Source organism: Schistocerca serialis, chromosome 2, assembly GCF_023864345.2.
Source record: "Schistocerca serialis cubense isolate TAMUIC-IGC-003099 chromosome 2, iqSchSeri2.2, whole genome shotgun sequence".
NCBI classification, from domain to species: domain Eukaryota; kingdom Metazoa; phylum Arthropoda; class Insecta; order Orthoptera; family Acrididae; genus Schistocerca; species Schistocerca serialis.
The window spans coordinates 509,928,735-509,951,354 of NC_064639.1; the positions used below are offsets into that span (position 1 = coordinate 509,928,735).

Below are 22,620 nucleotides of genomic sequence, written 5' to 3' on the forward strand. Positions count from 1 at the left end.
GCTAATTTAGTATCAATTTTTAAATATTCTTTGCTTTCAATACGCTGTCAATTCTAAATACATCTAGTTTTCATGTCTAGATTTTGTTGTTTTCATAAAGAACTCGATGTTGCAGTAAATTCGTGCGTACACAGATATGTGACTATTTAGTTGATAGAACATAATTCTGCAGTGATTTCTTTAACTTAAGTTTTTGTGTCCAGTAATTGTTATAACCATGACTGAGCTGTCTCTCAATGATTCATTAGGAGAGGCATTGGCCCCCTTGCACCCTCAAATTATGTGACATGATGATGCTGTTCCATTTATTGAAATACTCTGTATGCTCATTCCAGACATTTCATGGTAAATATCAGACAGTACAAAATTTCATCAAGTGGTGTTCATTCTTAATGTATATCTATTGCTTTTGTGTGTTTATATATGAACACATGATCATTGTCATATGTTGATTTTAAGATATGATATTGAATTTTATTATCTGTTGAAGTTATTTTTGACTGCCATTAAAATCTGTAATTCATAAAAAAAAAAGTGGTTAAGGCGTTGGACTGCTAATCCAATGTGCTCTGCACGCGTGGGTTCGAATCCCATCCTCGTCGAAGAATTTTACCTTAAGCACCCATTTCGGATCACGCCTTGTACATGCGAAACGCCACTCAGTAGTAGCAATGGAACGTGTAGGTGGCAGATAGCATCTGTAAGAAATACGAAACTAAACCGCCTACCAATTGGAAGGACACAACATTCGATAGCGTACGTCTTTCGAATCAAACATCATCTCAAGATCTATAAACGAATCGAAGTTTGGCACCATGGTGGTGTTTGGGAACGGTGCGTTCTCATTCATATTTAAGTGCTTACTTCTTGCAGTCATTTTAACGTATCGAGCCTATAATACCCCCAACGGCGTTACAGCGTGAACACCAGCCACAGTACGATGCGTTTTCGAATCGACAAACGACTTCTTTCCGTAAGGACTAGCGAGGGACGCAGTTTCCGATGCGTCGGACGAGGTGGCCGAGTGGTAGACGCCATTCCTGTATCGGAGGAGTAACCGGTTGAAACAGCTGCCATCGTATCACAGGGGTAGTCAACAGAGAGGCCCAGGAACAAGCCAGCAATATTTGACGGGTAGGTCATTCCACAACCGACCTTACTCGACAGCCCGTGTTCGCTCTCCATTGATACAGAAAAGACTACCACCACAGAGAAAACGCACAAGAAGAGACATGCACCCACCAGGGGACTCTGAAGCAGCTACAAAAAGCCGTGAACAATCAACAGATGCCGTTAAAAATGAAAATGAGCCCAGCTCTGAAGGTCAGCATACGGAGGAAGATCATTCTTCAAATGCAGTTCAGGCCTCAGGTCCACAAACAAGGTCGAGCACCATAGCTCATCAGAACAAATCTGATGAAAACATAGGTTCAAATAAAGGTGAAGCTGAGGATGGGAAGGGAATGAGTCAGTCCTCAACTCCACAAACACGGTCTTCTGCCAAAGTCAGAAGTAAGTCAGAAGAGATGATAGTCCCAGACAAGAGTGAAAATGAGGATGGTGATAATAAAATAATCCGTACTACCAGAGGAAATAGTAAAGTAAGAAATGATGATAAAAGCAGTAGTACAGAAGCAGCCCATCTCACTGAAGAAAGAGTTACTGGCCATAACACCCGATCAGCTACAAAAGTGAAGCCTGATGTTAGTGATGAACCTGAACAGCAAGAAGAAGGAGGTAACATATCAAAGACAAGAAAGGTGAAGAAAGATACAAAAACTACAGTGCCAGACACGGAAGGTGACACACAAAGCGTGAATCAGCAGGAAACTGAGGTTCTTTCTTCGGTTGATACTGTAAAGAAAACACATACCCAGGATCATTTGGAAGATTCTTGCCAGGTAAGTGAGGATTTGACCTCAGAGGCTGCTCTAGAAACAGATCAACAGGAAAAAGAAACTGTGAAGTCTGCAGAGTTAGTGACAAGAAATGATAAAGAGGCCTCAACAGTATTGCAAAATGTGAAGCATATTGTAGGTAATAAATCACCCAGATTAATATTGTCACAAATTGATAAGCATCTAGAACCAAGCCCTGAAAAAGGAACAAATACATTTGCAGCATCCAGTGACAGTGGTGAAATTAAGGATTCTCCAAGGCGTAGTTCAAGACGAGGTACAAGCAGAGTGAAAATTGATAAGGAAGAGATCCAGCTGCCGTGCAGAACACCACACAGAGATCATTCAAGAACACCAATTCATATTCAGCAACCAGCAGAGCAAAGGGAGACAGGTGACAGCTTTGCAGCATCAATAAGGTCAATTTCATGCCGTCGATCAATTCGGGACTCTCCCTATGTTTCAAAAATAAATGATTCTTTCCAGAAACAGAGAATTACTAAGCAGCAGGTAACAGTTAAGAAAACTACTAAAGAATATTTATCAGATAGTAAACTTGATGTATCTACTGAGAAAAGTATTGATGTGACCACTGAATCAGATGAATCATCTGTCTCAAGAGATAAAATATGAAAAAGGAAGGCCTCTACTTTAGAAACTGCAGAAAAAGACCAAGATCATAAAAAGAAATGTACTGTAAAATCTGAGCAAAGCTCCTCAGTTATTTCTGCTGTTTCATCTCCATTGCAGTTGTTAACTCAAAAGCCAGAACCTGTGAGTAGCAGTACACCACTGAAGGTGGTGGAATGTTGTGAAACTGTGCATATGGAGCTCTCAGAAGAGAGTATCACTGATGAGAGTGTGGCATATGAAAAAGCACAAGATAATATTTGTGAGCAATCTCTGTCGTTCGAGAAGGGGGCACCTGTCCCAGAACCCGTTTGTGAGCCTGTCTCTCGTAAGTGGTGTTCTATTATGTGAATCGTGGTGTAAAAGTTATCAAGCAAGTGTAGGGAACTTTGATTCCCTTGATTTCTATGTGATGCCCCTTGGCCTGTAGTGTTCAAACGTAAGTTGAAAAGACTGTAGTGCATGACGGAAAACAATTTCTATGTAGACTGTAGTCATCCTTATTGTAAGAATGAAACAAATGGCCAAAGCTTGTAATGTTGAGTAGTTTTTGTAGGAAGAAAACTCCAAGTATATAAGACTAATATTGTAGAAAACCTTTACAACTTTTTATTGTCTTTATCTGTATTCATGTTTTTAAAAGAAAGACATTGGCAAATGTAAAAATCTTTTGTACATGGCTCTTTTTGGAGAATTCAACAAAAGCAGTATTATTGGTACAAGTTATTGGTTTTCATAGTGGTCTTCCAATACTTGTAATAAGAGGCAGATTGCACTATGTCAGTACGAATTTTTGTAAATTGTTAGGTGTGTCTCACATTTTAAGCAATTTAATGCTGACAAAAAATAGTACAACTATCCAGGGAACAATATCTTGCTTTTTTCTTCTTCTAGTATTAGTACTTCAAAGGCTTGTTGATGGAAATGTGCAGTTCTTGTTCCAGGACTCGTTTCTCTTAGGCAACAGGTATATCTAATCACACGATCGTTCTTGAATCACTACTCCCAAGTTACATTTAATCAATGGTTGTTTCCTGAGTGAATTTTCTAGTGCAAAGTTTTGGTTTTGACTGAATTGTGTGGTATACTGGATTTTTTTTTAAATTGATATGCATGTGTTGCTTGTCACTGGTGGTATTTCAACAACGGTCATCATTTAAAGTGTTTCGTACTTAAAAGTTGCGCCTTGTTTGTAATTGCTAAGAGTCGCTGAAACACTTCAAGAATAAATTTGCTATGATGCTGTCGTGGAATACTCCAACTCTAATTGGATCAGTTGTATCTGTTGCTGCCTTATATCTTTGTACACTATGGTCAGTGTGTTCACAAAGTCATTTGGTTTAGTAGTATGCTAATTTAGTATCAATTTTTAAATATTCTTTGCTTTCAATACGCTGTCAATTCTAAATACATCTAGTTTTCATGTCTAGATTTTGTTGTTTTCATAAAGAACTCGATGTTGCAGTAAATTCGTGCGTACACAGATATGTGACTATTTAGTTGATAGAACATAATTCTGCAGTGATTTCTTTAACTTAAGTTTTTGTGTCCAGTAATTGTTATAACCATGACTGAGCTGTCTCTCAATGATTCATTAGGAGAGGCATTGGCCCCCTTGCACTCTCAAATTATGTGACATGATGATGCTGTTCCATTTATTGAAATACTCTGTATGCTCATTCCAGACATTTCATGGTAAATATCAGACAGTACAAAATTTCATCAAGTGGTGTTCATTCTTAATGTATATCTATTGCTTTTGTGTGTTTATATATGAACACATTATCATTGTCATATGTTGATTTTAAGATATGATATTGACTTTTATTATCTGTTGAAGTTATTTTTGACTGCCATTAAAATCTGTAATTCATAAAAAAAAAAAAGTGGTTAAGGCGTTGGACTGCTAATCCAATGTGCTCTGCACGCGTGGGTTCGAATCCCATCCTCGTCGAAGAATTTTACCTTAAGCACCCATTTCGGATCACGCCTTGTACATGCGAAACGCCACTCAGTAGTAGCAATGGAACGTGTAGGTGGCAGATAGCATCTGTAAGAAATACGAAACTAAACCGCCTACCAATTGGAAGGACACAACATTGATAGCGTACGTCTTTCGAATCAAACATCATCTCAAGATCTATAAACGAATCGAAGTTTGGCACCATGGTGGTGTTTGGGAACGGTGCGTTCTCATTCATATTTAAGTGCTTACTTCTTGCAGTCATTTTAACGTATCGAGCCTATAATACCCCCAATGAAGCGATCTGATAGGGCCTGGCTCCATCGCCAACAGCAGGAGCCTCTGGCCTCACAATTCAGCTACGAAGAACGTGGTTTGCTCTTCGAAAGAAACTTGAAAGCAACATCAGCGATGAGGTCATCGAAGGTGACAAATAAATGTAGCGAATCCAGATAATCGCGTCGTTCCAGTAGTCGTTATACTTAATGCACAGGACATTTCTCATTTGCATTAGACAACGCTACATGACGATTCGGTGCTTATTTCTGCAGTAAGTAAGTGGGCCCACTACTTTCCTCCGATCGGATACCGACGTGGACGGATGCCATCATTAAATGATTCACGAGTGGGAGTTTGGTCAGCTGCACTGCAGCAGGGCGTTACAGCGTGAACACCAGCCACAGTACGATGCGTTTTCGAATCGACAAACGACTTCTTTCCGTAAGGACTAGCGAGGGACGCAGTTTCCGATGCGTCGGACGAGGTGGCCGAGTGGTTCGAGTCGCGCTTGCGACATCGTGCCGGTCGGACGTATCAGTGCTCCGCTCCGCCTCGTGTTCACAAGGCGTGTTTACACTCATATTTCTGTTTGCAAGTGTTGTGTTATTTTGCAGTTTATATCGTTTTCCATTTGTATTTTTGTTGCGGTCTTATTGTAGCGGGTTTACCGCTCGCTATCTGCTGCAATGTCCAGGTTATTTCCGCGAAAGTGTACACTCCGTTTTGATTTCGACAAGTCCACCCGATCTGTGCAACCGAGTTCACTGGAGATACATGATTGGATCGTTGATGTTATTGGGATTACATCTGACCAAGTGCACACCGCCTATTATGATACCGAGCAGTATTGTTTCTTTGTTAAATTACTGAATCCTGTATTACTGGAGAAGATCATGACGAAGCACGGAGGAAGTGCTATTTTCCGACACCGGGACGACTCTGTAAGTACAGTGCTAATTTCCAATGCCGATGTAGACTACACGAACGTGCGTATTTTTAACTTACCCCCTGAAGTAGAAAATTGTTATCTAAAGGAGGTTCTGTCCCAATTCGGTGACGTTAAACAGATTCGACATGAACGGTGGTCAAGTCAACATAGGTTGCAATGTTATAGTGGCGTTCGATCTGTAGAAATGCATGTCAAGCAAAATATTCCATCCCATATACTTGTTTGTGACTATAAGGCTCACGTTACTTACATTGGCCCAACACCGACCTGTCATATCTGTAATGAGAGTGGTCACTTGCGTCAAGACTGCCCCAGGCGCATGTTTGTGTTAAAGAATTCCCTCCAGCAGCGTAAAAGGCTTACTTTGGCGGATGTAGTGGCAGCCAAGCCGATGACAGAGATTGGGCTCCCTAGTTCTGAAATGCCTTCGGAACAGCAACAAGAAATTCGCTCTGAAGAGTTTCCGGTTCTGGTTCGGAGAGAAAAAGGTGCGTTGCCCCCTGCAAAACTCGATGCCGCGACCAATAAGAGGCGCAGGACTTGTGACAGCAGTGGCTCTGATAACGACACCTCTAGTGCGCATGAGACCGCGAAAAAGGACGATCAGGAATCCGGCTCGGAAGCGAAAGCTCCATTCGGTGAGGCTATTGTGGACGCTTCTCCTCCCACAATTTCAAGTGCCGATACTTCCGTGGAAGTAAAGCAGTTACCGCTGGCTAGTGCCTTAGAACTTCCGCGACAGCCAACACCGGCCGACCAACCTGTACGTGTAGCTCACATTCCTGCAGGAAGTACACACACAGAGGCCTGTGATGGTGGTATAAAAACATCTCTGAGCGCCGACGGTACACATCACGTGGCAGCCGCTTCGGTTCAGGACTCACAACAAGGGGAATGTCAACAACTCCAGGAAATAATACAAACACAGCTGTCCGGGTCTGTCGGTGACAACAAACAGCTGCGGGCAGAGAATGTTGCCAAACAGGCTGATAGTGCGGGTGATAGTTAAGCTGCTCGCTCGCCGGCGGTGTCGCCGCGTGCGATCCCTTCGCGGGATGTGCCGGGAGAGCAGCTTGACATCACCCACGACCCTCCCACGCCGCCAGCTGCGGAGGTGCTCCACAGTGTCCGCCCCAGGATCCGAGTGCAACCTAATGTAAATGCTGTGCGTAAAAAGAGTAAGAACAAAGACGCAAGAATACCACTCAGTGACGTCACAGACACGAATTTCCCGGCCACAAATATGGAATGGCATGAAGATGTTGCCCTTTAAAGATATTTGCTCCTTCCGCCTCTCCAACGTACTGTCATTATGTCGCAGGCATATACGATCACGACATTAAATATTAATAAAATCCGGTCGGAGGTGAAACTGAGTGCCTTAAAACAATATCTCTATGAGTCGGGAACAGATATCGCTCTTTTGCAGGAGGTGGCCATGCCACACTTAACTCTTCCTGGTTTTGTTGCTATTACAAATTTTTCCCCCGATTCGAACGTGGGGACTGCCATCTTACTTCGAGAAGGCATTCCCGCCACTCAGGTTGACAAGTTAGATTCCGGTAGAGGTGTGGGTGTCACCGTTTTTGGCGTCACCATCATTAACTTGTACGCGCCTTCTGGCACTACCTATAGAGTGGAACGAGCAAACTTTTTTAAGGAACAAATCATCTATTTGTTACGGAAAAATCCCGAACGTGTTATCATTGGAGGTGATTTTAATTGTGTTTTATCCCAGAAAGATCAGTCCCCGAATTTTAATTATTCGCCTGAATTAAAGCGTCTCGTGACCGACCTCAAACTGAAAGACGCGTGGGAACTTAGGTACCCGACCTTGGTACGATTCACACATATTGTCGCGAATTCCTGCAGCAGAATTGACAGGATTTATGTTTCCGACGTTTTAGAGAATGTCTTGTTACAAATTGAAACGATACCCTCCAGCTTCTCTGATCACAGTGGTGTCGTTGCGTGCCTGAATTTGGTGAGCCGGCCGAAGTGGCCGTGCGGTTAAAGGCGCTGCAGTCTGGAACCGCAAGACCGCTACGGTCGCAGGTTCGAATCCTGCCTCGGGCATGGATGTTTGTGATGTCCTTAGGTTAGTTAGGTATAACTAGTTCTAAGTTCTAGGGGACTAATGACCTCAGCAGTTGAGTCCCATAGTGCTCAGAGCCATTTTTTGAATTTGGTGCCACAACCAACGCGTTGGTATAAAAATCAATGGAACTTGAACGTCTCCTTATTAACGGATGCTGACCTAGAGGCGGCGGTGCGACGCGCTTGGGAGCAGTGCTTGCGCGCTACCACAAACTTTCGTAGCACCATAGCGTGGTGGACTCAGCATGCAAAACCCAAACTGCGAAAAGTTGTTATATTCTTCGGTATTGACAGAGCAGCCGCGATAAAGAAGACGATGGAGTTCTACTACACTATCCTACGCGACCTCTGTGATAGAGCCGACGCCGCGAACACCAGAATAGACGACATTCGAAAAATAAAGGCGAAATTAATCAATCTTAAGAGGATGCAACTGGAAGGTCTTAAGATCAAATCTAAAGTGAAGTCGGTCAGGGACGATGAAACAGCCGCTCTATACCACCTTGTCAAACATGCTAAGAACAGAAGGAGGACCTTTATTGAGGCCCTGAACCTCGGTGATGGCACGACTGTCGACACCCAGCGAGAGATTATCAAGGCACTACACGACTATTTTGTTGACACCTACACGTCAGCGGCTACTCATGAAGACTGCTATGACGAACTGTTTAGTGCCATTTACTCTACTATAACTAGAGAAGACAATGACACCATTTCTTTGGAATTTAGTAATAAAGATGTTTTGGAGATTGTCTGCCACTCGCCGATCAGGAAGTCCCCTGGTCCTGACGGATTACCCATTGAATTTTACAGGAGGTATTGGCACATCATCGGGGACAAAATCACCCAATTAGTGAACGAAGTTTTTCAAGGGCAGCCTGTACCACTTGCGTTTAAGGAATGCACAATTGTGCTTCTCCCTAAAAGCAGAGGTACCAAAAATATCGCCAACTTCCGCCCCATTTCATTGTTAAACTCCGATTATAAAATAGTCGCCCATGCAATCAACACGCGAATGATGCCCCTCACTGCAAAATTCATTGGACGTCAGCAGACATGTGCCTTCGGGAGAAATGTATTGCAAACGGCAGCTTTCTACCGGGATATCATTGCTTTAACGAACGCCAGTAACGTGAAGTGTGGGCTGATCTTTCTGGACTTTTTTAAAGCCTTTGACCTCGTCACTCACGAGTACCTCCTTGAAACCATGAAAAGATTCGGTTTCTTGCAGAACGCGATTGACATGATCAAAAACATGGCACTGGGGATCAACGCAAGACTTTCTGTCAACTCGCAACTAACCCAACCGATTCAAATCAACAGTGGGATTCCACAAGGCAGCCCTTTGTCCATGTTACTTTCTTTTTGTTCTTTCACTCGAACCTCTGTTACTCCAACTGCAGGCGAAACTCACAGGGCTAACACTTTCAGGAGAAAAAACTGTCGTAGGCGCCTATGCCGACGATGTGGGTGTGATTGTCCGCAATGAGAATGATGTCACCACTTTAGCGGCTCACCTCCAGCAATACTGTTTGGCGTCGGGGGCTAAATTGAATGACAAGAAAAGTAAATTTATTAACCTCTGTGGCCTCCAGCATTTGCGAGTTGGCTACGCTCAGGAAGTCAGCGTCCACAAGGCTCTCGGCATCATATTGACGGCGTCCTCTTTAAAGATGGCGGCGGCAAACTGGAGGGAAATTGTGCGTAAACTTCACGGTGCTCTCACTGACAATTCCCACAGAAGCCTCAATCAATTTGATCGGATTCATCTAGTCAACTCCTGTATTTTATCCAAAGCCTTCTACATGGCGCAGCTCCTGCCACTGCCTGCAGTCATTGCTAAGCAAATTATGTCGAAGGTAACCAATTTTATTTGGAGAGGGGAAATTTTTCGCGTGTCTGCCAAAACTGCGACACTCCACCCCCAGAATGGAGGGATGGGATTAGTAGATATCAAGGTGACAGCGATGGCTCTCTATGTTACAAGGACGGCCGCTATAATTAACAATGATCCTTCCGGCATTACAGCGCAATTATTCACGGCCGTCAGGCCGCAAAGTCTTGACCCACCGCTGAATATTCAGCCCATCAGTTATCGGCTAAAACATATAAGAGATTATTACCTTTCACGGAGCTACATCAGTAAAGAGGTCATAAACTCTCAACATTTAAATGCACAAGCCATAATAGCGGACTGGAGACAACACGAAGGAACGAATCCATTGGCAACGAAGCTCGGTGGCATGAACTGGGATATCGTATGGCGCAATGTCAGTTCCCGTGTCCTCAGTTCCGATGCTCGCACTGCCTGGTACAAAGCCATCAATGATGTGGTTAGCACGAACGAGAGGTTACATAAAATCGGGCTCAGTGACACCCCTCTCTGTCGTCGCTGCCAAATGACGGATACAGTTATCCACCGTTACACCTGCGGGGAACGTCTCCAGAACTGGGTTTGGCTTCGAGAAAAAATAGCTCTTATTACCAGGACTACAACCGCCAATGTTTCGTCAGCACTAGTGTCTCGTCCCGATGTGCATTTTTATCCGCAGACGAAAAACAATGCAGTTTTGTGGTTGCTGGGTACCTATTGCAGCTACATCTTTAATAATTTTGGCGGTGACAATTATTTGGAATTCAAGATGTTTATGGCTATCGAATTCGCCAAAACCTGCACGTACCCGAATCATGGGAAACTCTTCGGCAACATGCTTAAAATAGCGTTTAATCGCATGGGTATCGGATAGGTCAACTGAGTGTGACGGGGTGAGGCCGGGCCGCGGGACACCAGTAGTGCCGCGAAGAGGCCCCACTGCTTCTGTGTCGCGTCCGGACTCCCCCTCACACTGCGGCCTTCACTGACTCGCTGGACACTGGCTACAGGACCTTTCATTGAGTGAGATAAGAAGCTGTCTTTATGTTACGTTCATTCTTCGAGCAGCACTTCTACTATGCCCAAGGGCGAAGTCTTTTCGTTGTCATTTTCACCATTCGAATTTATTTTCATAGAAGATTAAGGGTTTCGTTTTTCATCAAAAACAAAAACAAAAAGAAAAAAAATTAGCTCAGTGGCAGAGCACTGGTCTAGTAAACCAGGGGTCGTGAGTTCGATCCTCACAGGAGGCAAACGAAAAAAAGAAAAAAAAAAAGTGGTTAAGGCGTTGGACTGCTAATCCAATGTGCTCTGCACGCGTGGGTTCGAATCCCATCCTCGTCGAAGAATTTTACCTTAAGCACCCATTTCGGATCACGCCTTGTACATGCGAAACGCCACTCAGTAGTAGCAATGGAACGTGTAGGTGGCAGATAGCATCTGTAAGAAATACGAAACTAAACCGCCTACCAATTGGAAGGACACAACATTCGATAGCGTACGTCCTTCGAATCAAACATCATCTCAAGATCTATAAACGAATCGAAGTTTGGCACCATGGTGGTGTTCGGGAACGGTGCGTTCTTATTCATATTTAAGTGCTTACTTCTTGCAGTCGTTTTAACGTATCGAGCCTATAATACCCCCAACTGTCGCCTTTCGACAGTTTGCTTTTCGTCCGGCCGCCATACACGGAAGCGATCTGATAGGGCCTGGCTCCATCGCCAACAGCAGGAGCCTCTGGCCTCACAATTCAGCTACGAAGAACGTGGTTTGCTCTTCGAAAGAAACTTGAAAGCAACATCAGCGATGAGGTCATCGAAGGTGACAAATAAATGTAGCGAATCCAGATAATCGCGTCGTTCCAGTAGTCGTTATACTTAATGCACAGGACATTTCTCATTTGCATTAGACAACGCTACATGACGATTCGGTGCTTATTTCTGCAGTAAGTAAGTGGGCCCACTACTTTCCTCCGATCGGATACCGACGTGGACGGATGCCATCATTAAATGATTCACGAGTGGGAGTTTGGTCAGCTGCACTGCAGCAGGGCGTTACAGCGTGAACACCAGCCACAGTACGATGCGTTTTCGAATCGACAAACGACTTCTTTCCGTAAGGACTAGCGAGGGACGCAGTTTCCGATGCGTCGGACGAGGTGGCCGAGTGGTTAAGGCGTTCAGTAGTGCTTCGGTGGGCGAGCTGTGCGGACGGGCCTTGTTTACGTGCTCGCTGCGGCCGGCCGCGCGCTGACAAGTAGGTGGGCGCTCTTGTGGCTTACACGCCAATTGTATATTTGAAAATGAATCGAACATGAATATGACGCAACCGCTTCGCAAAGATACTTTGAAGTTCACGTTAGATGAACGCTTTGCACGACCTAAAGCATTCGAAGTAGAACAGTTCTTGCGCGATGTAGTAAAGCTCAGTTCCACTGATATAATTGGGATCCACTTATCGATTGTGAGTAGCACAGTTTATGTAAAGATGGTGAATGCTAAATGCTGTGATAGGATTATTGAAGGATGTGAGGGATCTTTTAAATTTAATCACTGTGATGGAAACGTCGGTGATGTCAAAGTAGATCATGCAGGTTTCGGGATAAGAACAGTCCGTATTTTTGAACTTCCCTTTGAAATAACTACGGAACAAATTAATTGCGTCCTCAAAGCATATGGGAAGGTCATTAGTAATGTTGCGGAAAAGTGGACCACCTTTCAAACGTTTCCAGTTTTAAATGGTGTCAGGCAAATAAAAATAGATCTTCAGCAGCATATTCCCTCGTATGTTTACGTATGCGGTTATAGAGCTATTGTGATGTATGATGGACAGCCGCGTAGTTGCTCCGGCTGTGGACAGACTGGACACGTACGTTCAGAATGTATACAGAGGAGAGTGACGCAGGTACCGGCGGGGGAAGTAGTCCCTCCCATGACGATGACGACCTTACCAGTGACATATGCTACGGCCACCCGTGGCCACTCTGCTACGACACCGAGTTTCGCTTTGGAGAGCAGTGGCGAGAGAAAAGACGACGACCAAAACTTGTCAGTGACCACTAGCTCTACTGAAGTAACGACTGTCGTTCCGTCGCCTGAAGCGGCGCCCATTACAGAAGCAGGATGTCTTTCCAAAAATGACGGAACTACTGAGCAAGATGTACAGAGAGACGAGAACGAGGATGCTGCACAAGATCCCAGCACGGCTTCCGAGACTGAAGAGCGACAGAAATCCGGATCTCTTCCCAAAAAGGCATAAAAAACGGAGGATAGCTCCACCTGACGCTCCTCAAAAGGTACAATCAGTGCGTGAAAAGGCATAACAAATTGGTCGCAAAATCAGTGGTATGACATCCGTCAATTTTGACGTAGACCCACAGACCCCGCATACAGCAGGAAAAGATGGGTTTCGAAAAGTGAAAACGCAGACGCAACACGATGGTGAAACGAAACGGTCCACAAGTAAAGAAACAAAGAACAGAACTCCATCTCAACGTGGGCCAGAGATAGAGTTGTCTCAACGCAGTGATACGAAAAATTGGGCAGATGACATTGAAGAATTTCCCGCAGATGAGGAAATGAAGGAAGTGTCACACCTACCAGGAGGAAAGATTCCAGTGCAGAAAGACAAACAAATGAGGGACGAGACATCGTCTCGGCCATAACATGGAAAACCTTAGGCTTTGTCGACAGTGGGTCATAACGACTTGTATACTTACTTAATTAATCATGAATTCGTTACAAGCTTATAGAATCGGGACTTTGAATCTAAACAAGATCCGTAGCGAATTAAACCTTAAGAACTTGCAAGACATGCTCTACGCCGCTGATATTGATGTTATTATGTTACAAGAAGTAACAGATATTAGACTGGATGCCATCACAGGTTACAATGCAGTCGTAAATCCAGGGAGCGACAGTGACCTCGGAACTGCGATACTCGCCAAAGAAGGAATTATCATCAAAGATGTGGAGAAACTGGTAAACGCCAGAGGTCTAGCTGTCACCATTCACAATACGCGTTTTATAAATATTTATGCACCATCTGGCACCGGGAACAGGAGGCGAAGAGCTGAATTTTATAAAGATGATATAGTTCCCCTTTTCGGTGGCCGCTACGAGCATATCATTTTTGGAGGTGATTATAATTGTGTGCTGTCTCCAAAAGACCAGACGCCGCATTTTAATAACTGTGCAGAACTCGGAGTCGTAATTACAGAACTCCGCTTAATTGACACCTGGGAGCTCAAGAACGGTGCATTGCCGGGTTTCACTCATATTACGAATCATTCCGCTAGTCGCATCGACAGGATCTATGTAACAGTCGACCTGGAAACACACGTTCTCCAGACAGAGTTATGGCCCACTATCTTTTCGGATCACGCTGCATACATATGTACCATGAACTTAAAACGGCAAGAAACGTACAGGGGACGAGGCTTGTGGAAGTTGAACGTGGAACATCTAAAAGACCCTGAATACCACGAAATATTCAATAACGTATGGAACGCGTGCGAGAACAAATTCGCTTCATATACCTCGGCACTGGCATGGTGGATGAAATGTGTGAAACCCGCGATAAGAAAATCGCTGATGAATTACTCCCGCGAGAAAAGTGTTTGGCAAAAACGGACGATAGAATATTACTTCCAAGTCCTTCGTGACCTATATCAATCTGATGAGTCCGTAATCGCCAACTACGTGGAAATAAAACGGATTCAGGCTAAACTTCTCGGACTGAAGCGGAAACAGCTGGAAGGTCATCAAGTAAGAACAGGACTTCACGATGCTGTAAAAGGAGAGCAAACATCTATATATCATGTGATTAATGAGAGGAAGGGGCAACGCAGGAAAATAATAACCGAACTAAGATCTTTTGACGGTAGGTTACTGACGCAGCAAAGTGACATCAAGAACGAAATTCACAAGTACTTCGCAGAGTTATTAGGCAAAACGACAATGGATATCCCGGTGGACAATGACATCATGACGGGATTCACACGCGGGCTCGACCCGGTAGAAGCAAACAACTTGTTAACTGAAATCACAGAAGAAGAAGTCGCAGACGCTATAACACGAAGCCCGAAAAATAAGTCTCCTGGGCCTGACGGAATCCCGGCCGAGTTCTATCAAATGTTCAGAAGACAGTTGATTCCCAAATTAGCGTGTATCTGCAACGAATTAATGAATCCCGCCAATGGCATCCCACGCGACTTCCTAGAAGGAACCATTGTTCTAATTCCGAAACATCCTGCAGGAAAATCTGTAACAAATTTTAGGCCTATCACTCTCCTAAATTCGGACTATAAAATATTTGCCCGCATCATAAACGAAAGATTAAAATCAGTATTGAACACAGTCACTGGATCATATCAATCGAGCGTAGGAAAAGACAGATCAATTTACCAAACACTGTGCGACTACAGAGATATTATTTCCATTGCCGCAGCCTGTAAAATAAAATGCGCCATCGTATCATTGGACTTTGAGCAAGCTTTCGATAGAGTCGATCATGTTTATCTTTTTCACACCATGCGTGCCATGAACTTCCCGCAAGGTTTTATCAACATTATTACAAATCTTCTGCAGAAGTCAACATCGATAGATATGGTAAACGGTCAGTCCAGTAAGCCCATTGTAATGAAAAGTTCGGTGCGACAAGGGTGCCCGATGTCTATGTCACTCTTTGCAATAGCAATCGAGCCATTGCTTTTTTGCCTCAGCCACAACCTACAAGGATTCACTACACGCGGCCGTAGGATTGTCTGCAGAGCATATGCCGATGACGTTGCATTTATTGTCAAAGACAATGACGAGATAGAGAAAGCACTCGACATAATAAACAAATATGAACAAGTATCTGGTGCGAAAATGAATAGGAATAAGTCTGGCATAATGAATATTGGAAGCGGATTAGGAGTTCCCATTCATGGGCCAATAAAGGAAATTGTCACCTTGACATGTCTTGGAGTGGAATACACAAGAAATATTCGGCAGACCATCGCAGTTAATTACAGAAGAATCCTCAACACCATCCGTGCCTGTATACGTCAGCACAATCTCCGTACTCTTGATGAGATACAAAGAGTGGCTCTCGTCAACATCTATTTGTCCTCTAAATTAAATTACGTGGCTCAAGCCCTGCCAATGCCGAGGGAAGTGGCGAACAGGATTTTGGCTGCTTTTGGCCATTTCGTCAGCCGCGGCCACATCTTCAAAGTCAAGTACCAGACATTGACTCTACCGACTGGGAATGGTGGATTGAATCTCACAGACGTGTACAATAAAGCACAAGCATTGTACGTCTGTAAAACATATAAACTGTGGAAGCGGTCAGTCGACAGTGTCACCGCATTCTTGTTAAATGAAATAGCGCCGGTCAGCCAGGACGCCCCAATAGACGTTCACCACATCCCAAATGAACTTTACCACCTAAAACATTTCTTCGTAGAGTATAGCTACATTGGACTGGGAACACCCGAGAAAGATGTCATCAAAGTCAAGAAAATATACCAAAACTTAATGAACTTTCAGACCAAGAACATCATAGAACAAAAATACGTCGGTCACTCTTGGCATGATATCTGGAGGAACATACATCATCCATATTTACCAACAAAAGTGCGGTCATTGTGGTACTACTTTGTGAATAGGAAATTTCCAACAAACTCCAGACTACATTCCATTCACCTGGCTGATTCCCCTTTGTGTACCATTTGCAACCTGATTGATACGGATGAACATCAATTTGTCTGTGGAAATGCGAATAATATATGGTTGTCAATCAGAAAAAAATTAGCAACTATGCAGAGAAAACCGCCGTATTTGATAACGCCAGCGTGCCTTTTATACCCGGAAGAGGAGTTATACCCCACCTGGAAGAAAAATGCCGTCAACTGGTTGAAGGGACACGCAGTATTTTACCTGCTGTCCAGTAAAGAAAGGAGCGAAGAAGATTTTTGGACGTACATTTCCGACCAGCATCACAAGCTACTACGCATGAATAATTATTATGATACATACGCCAACTTCCTCAGAAGAACAGTCATGTGAACTACATTTTCGATGATGCGATTCAGAAAATGAAGAAACGAGAGACAATTTGATCTTTGAAAAACAAATACGATCAAGTGACGAACATCACTATCTGGTTTAGACTTGGATTTTTTTTTTTTTCTAAAATGCCAAGGAACCTTTGTTTTAATACTTTTAAATGTCAGTTGAAAAATATGTACTACTGTAGAATGTTATGACTAGAAAAAAAAAAAAAAAAAAAAAAAAAAGCGGTAGCGTTCTCGCTTCACACGCCCGGGTTCTCGGGTTCGATTCCCGGCGGGGAGTACCTTGGTTTATTTTATTTTTTTTAACTTATTTGTTTTAATGTTTAAATATGAGGGAATTTGGGTAATATAGGGCTTCAGTGATTATTCTAAATACATTGCATGATTTAATTTTTTTTAAGTTATTGGTTATAACGTTTAAGGAAAAGGAAATTTTGTTTAATTTAGAATCTCAGTAACTACCTTTAAATATTTTGAATAATCTTAAGTTTTTTTTAAAAGGTTATTGCTTCTGATGTTTTAGAAAAGAAAAGGAAGTTAACATTCTAAAAATTTGCATGTTAGTACAGTTTGAAGCATTATGTGTTTTAATGTTCAAGAAAAGGAAATTACAAGTTTTATGTATACCTGTATATCCCTGTGTAAACTAAGAAAACCAATAAATGTTCTGTTACTGTGGAAAAAAAAAAAAAAAAAAAAAAAGTGGTTAAGGCGTTGGACTGCTAATCCAATGTGCTCTGCACGCGTGGGTTCGAATCCCATCCTCGTCGAAGAATTTTACCTTAAGCACCCATTTCGGATCACGCCTTGTACATGCGAAACGCCACTCAGTAGTAGCAATGGAACGTGTAGGTGGCAGATAGCATCTGTAAGAAATACGAAACTAAACCGCCTACCAATTGGAAGGACACAACATTCGATAGCGTACGTCTTTCGAATCAAACATCATCTCAAGATCTATAAACGAATCGAAGTTTGGCACCATGGTGGTGTTTGGGAACGGTGCGTTCTCATTCATATTTAAGTGCTTACTTCTTGCAGTCATTTTAACGTATCGAGCCTATAATACCCCCAACTGTCGCCTTTCGACAGTTTGCTTTCCGTCCGGCCGCCATACACGGAAGCGATCTGATAGCGCCTGGCTCCATCGCCAACAGCAGGAGCCTCTGGCCTCACAATTCAGCTACGAAGAACGTGGTTTGCTCTTCGAAAGAAACTTGAAAGCAACATCAGCGATGAGGTCATCGAAGGTGACAAATAAATGTAGCGAATCCAGATAATCGCGTCGTTCCAGTAGTCGTTATACTTAATGCACAGGACATTTCTCATTTGCATTAGACAACGCTACATGACGATTCGGTGCTTATTTCTGCAGTAAGTAAGTGGGCCCACTACTTTCCTCCGATCGGATAACGACGTGGACGGATGCCATCATTAAATGATTCACGAGTGGGAGCTTGGTCAGCTGCACTGCAGCAGGGCGTTACAGCGTGAACACCAGCCACAGTACGATGCGTTTTCGAATCGACAAACGACTTCTTTCCGCAAGGACTAGCGAGGGACGCAATTTCCGATGCGTCGGACGAGGTGGCCGAGTGGTTAAGGCGTTGGACTGCTAATCCAATGTGCTCTGCACACGTGGGTTCGAATCCCATCCTCGTCGAAGAATTTTACCTTAAGCACCCATTTCGGATCACGCCTTGTACATGCGAAACGCCACTCAGTAGTAGCAATGGAACATTACACCCTCACTCTCGCACCTCTCGGCATTTATTCTTGAGTATAGTTACGTGCACCCAGAGCTTCCCAACACTCGCCCTCCGAAGGCGAGAGACTTTTACAGACTGCTGCTAAGGTCAATCCCTCGCAATGTGATTGAGAGGAAGAGCCCTACGACCCTATGGCCTGCAGTGTGGAGAGCGGTCCAGAAGTCGTTCCTCCCCACGCGGGTACGAGCCGCGTGGTACCAGGTGGTGAACGGGAAGGTTGTAACACGACAAAGGCTGCACGCTATTGGGATGGCGGATTCCCCCCTTTGTCCACATTGCCACCTCGTGGATACTGACGACCACCGTTTAATATGTGGATCGGCGTTAGAGGTATGGCTGCTAGTGCAGAAGATCCTCGCCTGCTACCTACGTATCGCGCCTCGCACAATTGAGCCACGGCTCCTCCTTTGTCCAGAGGATACCTATTTCCCACCTGCGAAGACTCATGCTCTCACATGGTTTAAAGGCATGTCCATATACTACCTCTTTCGAGATGATGAGAAGATGGTGCTTGATTACTGGCAATTTCTCCAGGACAGTCATAGCACACTTGAGTGTACACCTCGATACCGACAACTATTTGCCAACTATTTACGCAGTGTCTTCGATAACCCCCCTCACAGTTGGGGAGTACCGGGCAGAGGATGACCGCCGTCATGGAGCTCCAAACGCTGCGAAATGTTGTACCAATTTAGAACATGGAATCTGTACGAAGATGGGCCATGCACACGGAGTGGCGTGCGGGATTTGGTTACGTTTTTCTTTCTTTATTACCTATCACCACGCTATTGGTTTCAAATTCTCTTTCATAGTTTAGAAGAAACTCTTGTTCTGTTGTTGCTACGGATGTACATTCTAATTTTGTTTGTCGTAACTGAAAGACGCCTTTTCCATCTATATATAAAAAAAGGATGGCAGAGGAAAAAAAATAAAAAAATAAAACAAAAAAATAAAAAAATAAAAAAAAATAAAAAAAATATAAAAAGTAAAAAGTACAAAAAAATGGTAAGGCGACCGCTTACGATAAGAAAAAAAAAGGAAAAAAAACTAGCATCGCTGCCCCCTGTTGAGTTGTTGATTGGGGAAGTGGTTCGCGTCTTGCCATTGCAAATAAAAAAAAATTAAAAAAAATAAAAAAAAAACGTTGGTAGAGCACTTATAAAAAAAAAGAAAAAAAAGCGGTTCTAGGCAATTAAAAAAAAAAAAGCGGTTCAGGTGCTCAGCCCGGAACCGCGGGACTGCTACGGTCAAAAAAAAAAGTTGGTAGAGCAGTTATCCGCGAAAGGCAAAGGTCCCGAGTTCGAGCCTCGGTCGGGCACACAGTAACAAATAAAAAAAAAAAAAAAAAAAAGTGGTTAAGGCGTTGGACTGCTAATCCAATGTGCTCTGCACGCGTGGGTTCGAATCCCATCCTCGTCGAAGAATTTTACCTTAAGCACCCATTTCGGATCACGCCTTGTACATGCGAAACGCCACTCAGTAGTAGCAATGGAACATTACACCCTCACTCTCGCACCTCTCGGCATTTATTCTTGAGTATAGTTACGTGCACCCAGAGCTTCCCAACACTCGCCCTCCCAAGGCGAGAGACTTTTACAGACTGCTGCTAAGGTCAATCCCTCGCAATGTGATTGAGAGGAAGAGCCCTACGACCCTATGGCCTGCAGTGTGGAGAGCGGTCCAGAAGTCGTTCCTCCCCACGCGGGTACGAGCCGCATGGTACCAGGTGGTGAACGGGAAGGTTGTAACACGACAAAGGCTGCACGCTATTGGGATGGCGGATTCCCCCCTTTGTCCACATTGCCACCTCGTGGATACTGACGACCACCGTTTAATATGTGGATCGGCGTTAGAGGTATGGCTGCTAGTGCAGAAGATCCTCGCCTGCTACCTACGTATCGCGCCTCGCACAATTGAGCCACGGCTCCTCCTTTGTCCAGAGGATACCTATTTCCCACCTGCGAAGACTCATGCTCTCACATGGTTTAAAGGCATGTCCATATACTACCTCTTTCAAGATGATGAGAAGATGGTGCTTGATTACTGGCAATTTCTCCAGGACAGTCATAGCACACTTGAGTGTACACCCCGATACCGACAACTATTTGCCAACTATTTACGCAGTGTCTTCGATAACCCCCCTCACAGTTGGGGAGTACCGGGCAGAGGATGACCGCCGTCATGGAGCTCCAAACGCTGCGAAATGTTGTACCAATTTAGAACATGGAATCTGTACGAAGATGGGCCATGCACACGGAATGGCGTGCGGGATTTGGTTACGTTTTTCTTTCTTTATTACCTATCACCACGCTATTGGTTTCAAATTCTCTTTCATAGTTTAGAAGAAACTCTTGTTCTGTTGTAGCTACGGATGTACATTCTAATTTTGTTTGTCGTAAACGAAAGACGCCTTTTCCATCTATATATAAAAAAAGGATGGCAGAGGAAAAAAAAAATAAAAAAAATTAAACAAAAATAAATAAAAAAAATATAAAAAATTATAAAAAGTAAAAAGTACAAAAAAATGGTAAGGCGACCGCTTACGATAAGAAAAAAAAAGGAAAAAAAAAAACTAGCATCGCTGCCCCCTGTTGAGTTGTTGATTGGGGCGGTGGTTCGCGTATTGCCATTTCTAATATAAAAAAAATTAAAAAAAATAAAAAAAACGTTGGTAGAGCACTTATAAAAAAAAAGAAAAAAAAGCGGTTCTAGGCAATAAAAAAAAAAAAAGCGGTTCAGGCGCTCAGCCCGGAACCGCGGGACTGCTACGGTCAGAAAAAAAAAAAAAAAAAAAAAAAGTTGGTAGAGCAATTATCCGCGAAAGGCAAAGGTCCCGAGTTCGAGCCTCGGTCGGGCACACAGTAAAAAATAAAAAAAAAAATAAAAAAGTGGTTAAGGCGTTGGACTGCTAATCCAATGTGCTCTGCACGCGTGGGTTCGAATCCCATCCTCGTCGAAGAATTTTACCTTAAGCACCCATTTCGGATCACGCCTTGTACATGCGAAACGCCACTCAGTAGTAGCAATGGAACGTGTAGGTGGCAGATAGCATCTGTAAGAAATACGAAACTAAACCGCCTATCAATTGGAAGGTCAGAACATTCGATAGGGTACGTCTTTCGAATCAAACATCATCTCAAGATCTATAAACGAATCTAAGTTTGGCACCATGGTGGTGTTTGGGAACGGTGCGTTCTCATTCATATTTAAGTGCTTACTTCTTGCAGTCATTTTAACGTATCGAGCCTATAATACCCCCAACTGTCGCCTTTCGACAGTTTGCTTTCCGTCCCGCCGCCATACACGGAAGCGATCTGATAGCGCCTGGCTCCATCGCCAACAGCAGGAGCCTCTGGCCTCACAATTCAGCTACGAAGAACGTGGTTTGCTCTTCGAAAGAAACTTGAAAGCAACATCAGCGATGAGGTCATCGAAGGTGACAAATAAATGTAGCGAATCCAGATAATCGCGTCGTTCCAGTAGTCGTTATACTTAATGCACAGGACATTTCTCATTTGCATTAGACAACGCTACATGACGATTCGGTGCTTATTTCTGCAGTAAGTAAGTGGGCCCACTACTTTCCTCCGATCGGATAACGACGTGGACGGATGCCATCATTAAATGATTCACGAGTGGGAGCTTGGTCAGCTGCACTGCAGCAGGGCGTTACAGCGTGAACACCAGCCACAGTACGATGCGTTTTCGAATCGACAAACGACTTCTTTCCGCAAGGACTAGCGAGGGACGCAATTTCCGATGCGTCGGACGAGGTGGCCGAGTGGTTAAGGCGTTGGACTGCTAATCCAATGTGCTCTGCACACGTGGGTTCGAATCCCATCCTCATCGAAGAATTTTACCTTAAGCACCCATTTCGGATCACGCCTTGTACATGCGAAACGCCACTCAGTAGTAGCAATGGAACGTGTAGGTGGCAGATAGCATCTGTAAGAAATACGAAACTAAACCGCCTACCAATTGGAAGGACACAACATTCGATAGCGTACGTCTTTCGAATCAAACATCATTTCAAGATCTATAAACGAATCGAAGTTTGGCACCATGGTGGTGTTTGGGAACGGTGCGTTCTCATTCATAT

General features: G+C 43.8%; 1 protein-coding gene and 3 non-coding genes across 4 annotated transcripts; all 4 read left to right on the forward strand.

Moving 5' to 3' along the window:
• The first annotated feature begins 1,232 nt into the window (after window positions 1–1,232).
• LOC126456164 (uncharacterized) lies at window positions 1,233–2,531 on the forward strand. The gene has a single exon (XM_050091918.1). The coding sequence runs from the start codon at window positions 1,233–1,235 to the stop codon at window positions 2,529–2,531; it is 1,299 nt and encodes a 432-aa protein (XP_049947875.1).
• Window positions 2,532–10,874: 8,343 nt separating this feature from the next.
• On the forward strand, window positions 10,875–10,942 carry Trnat-agu (transfer RNA threonine (anticodon AGU)). The gene has a single exon. It is a non-coding gene; the product is annotated as a tRNA-Thr (tRNA).
• Window positions 10,943–18,333: 7,391 nt separating this feature from the next.
• Trnas-gcu (transfer RNA serine (anticodon GCU)) lies at window positions 18,334–18,415 on the forward strand. The gene has a single exon. It is a non-coding gene; the product is annotated as a tRNA-Ser (tRNA).
• Window positions 18,416–22,288: 3,873 nt separating this feature from the next.
• On the forward strand, window positions 22,289–22,370 carry Trnas-gcu (transfer RNA serine (anticodon GCU)). The gene has a single exon. It is a non-coding gene; the product is annotated as a tRNA-Ser (tRNA).
• Window positions 22,371–22,620: the final 250 nt, after the last annotated feature.

What these genes read in the sequence shown, in the direction of transcription:
- LOC126456164 (XM_050091918.1), top strand. Translation starts at nt 1,233, where the DNA reads ATGCACCCACCAGGGGACTCTGAAGCAGCTACAAAAAGCCGTGAACAA.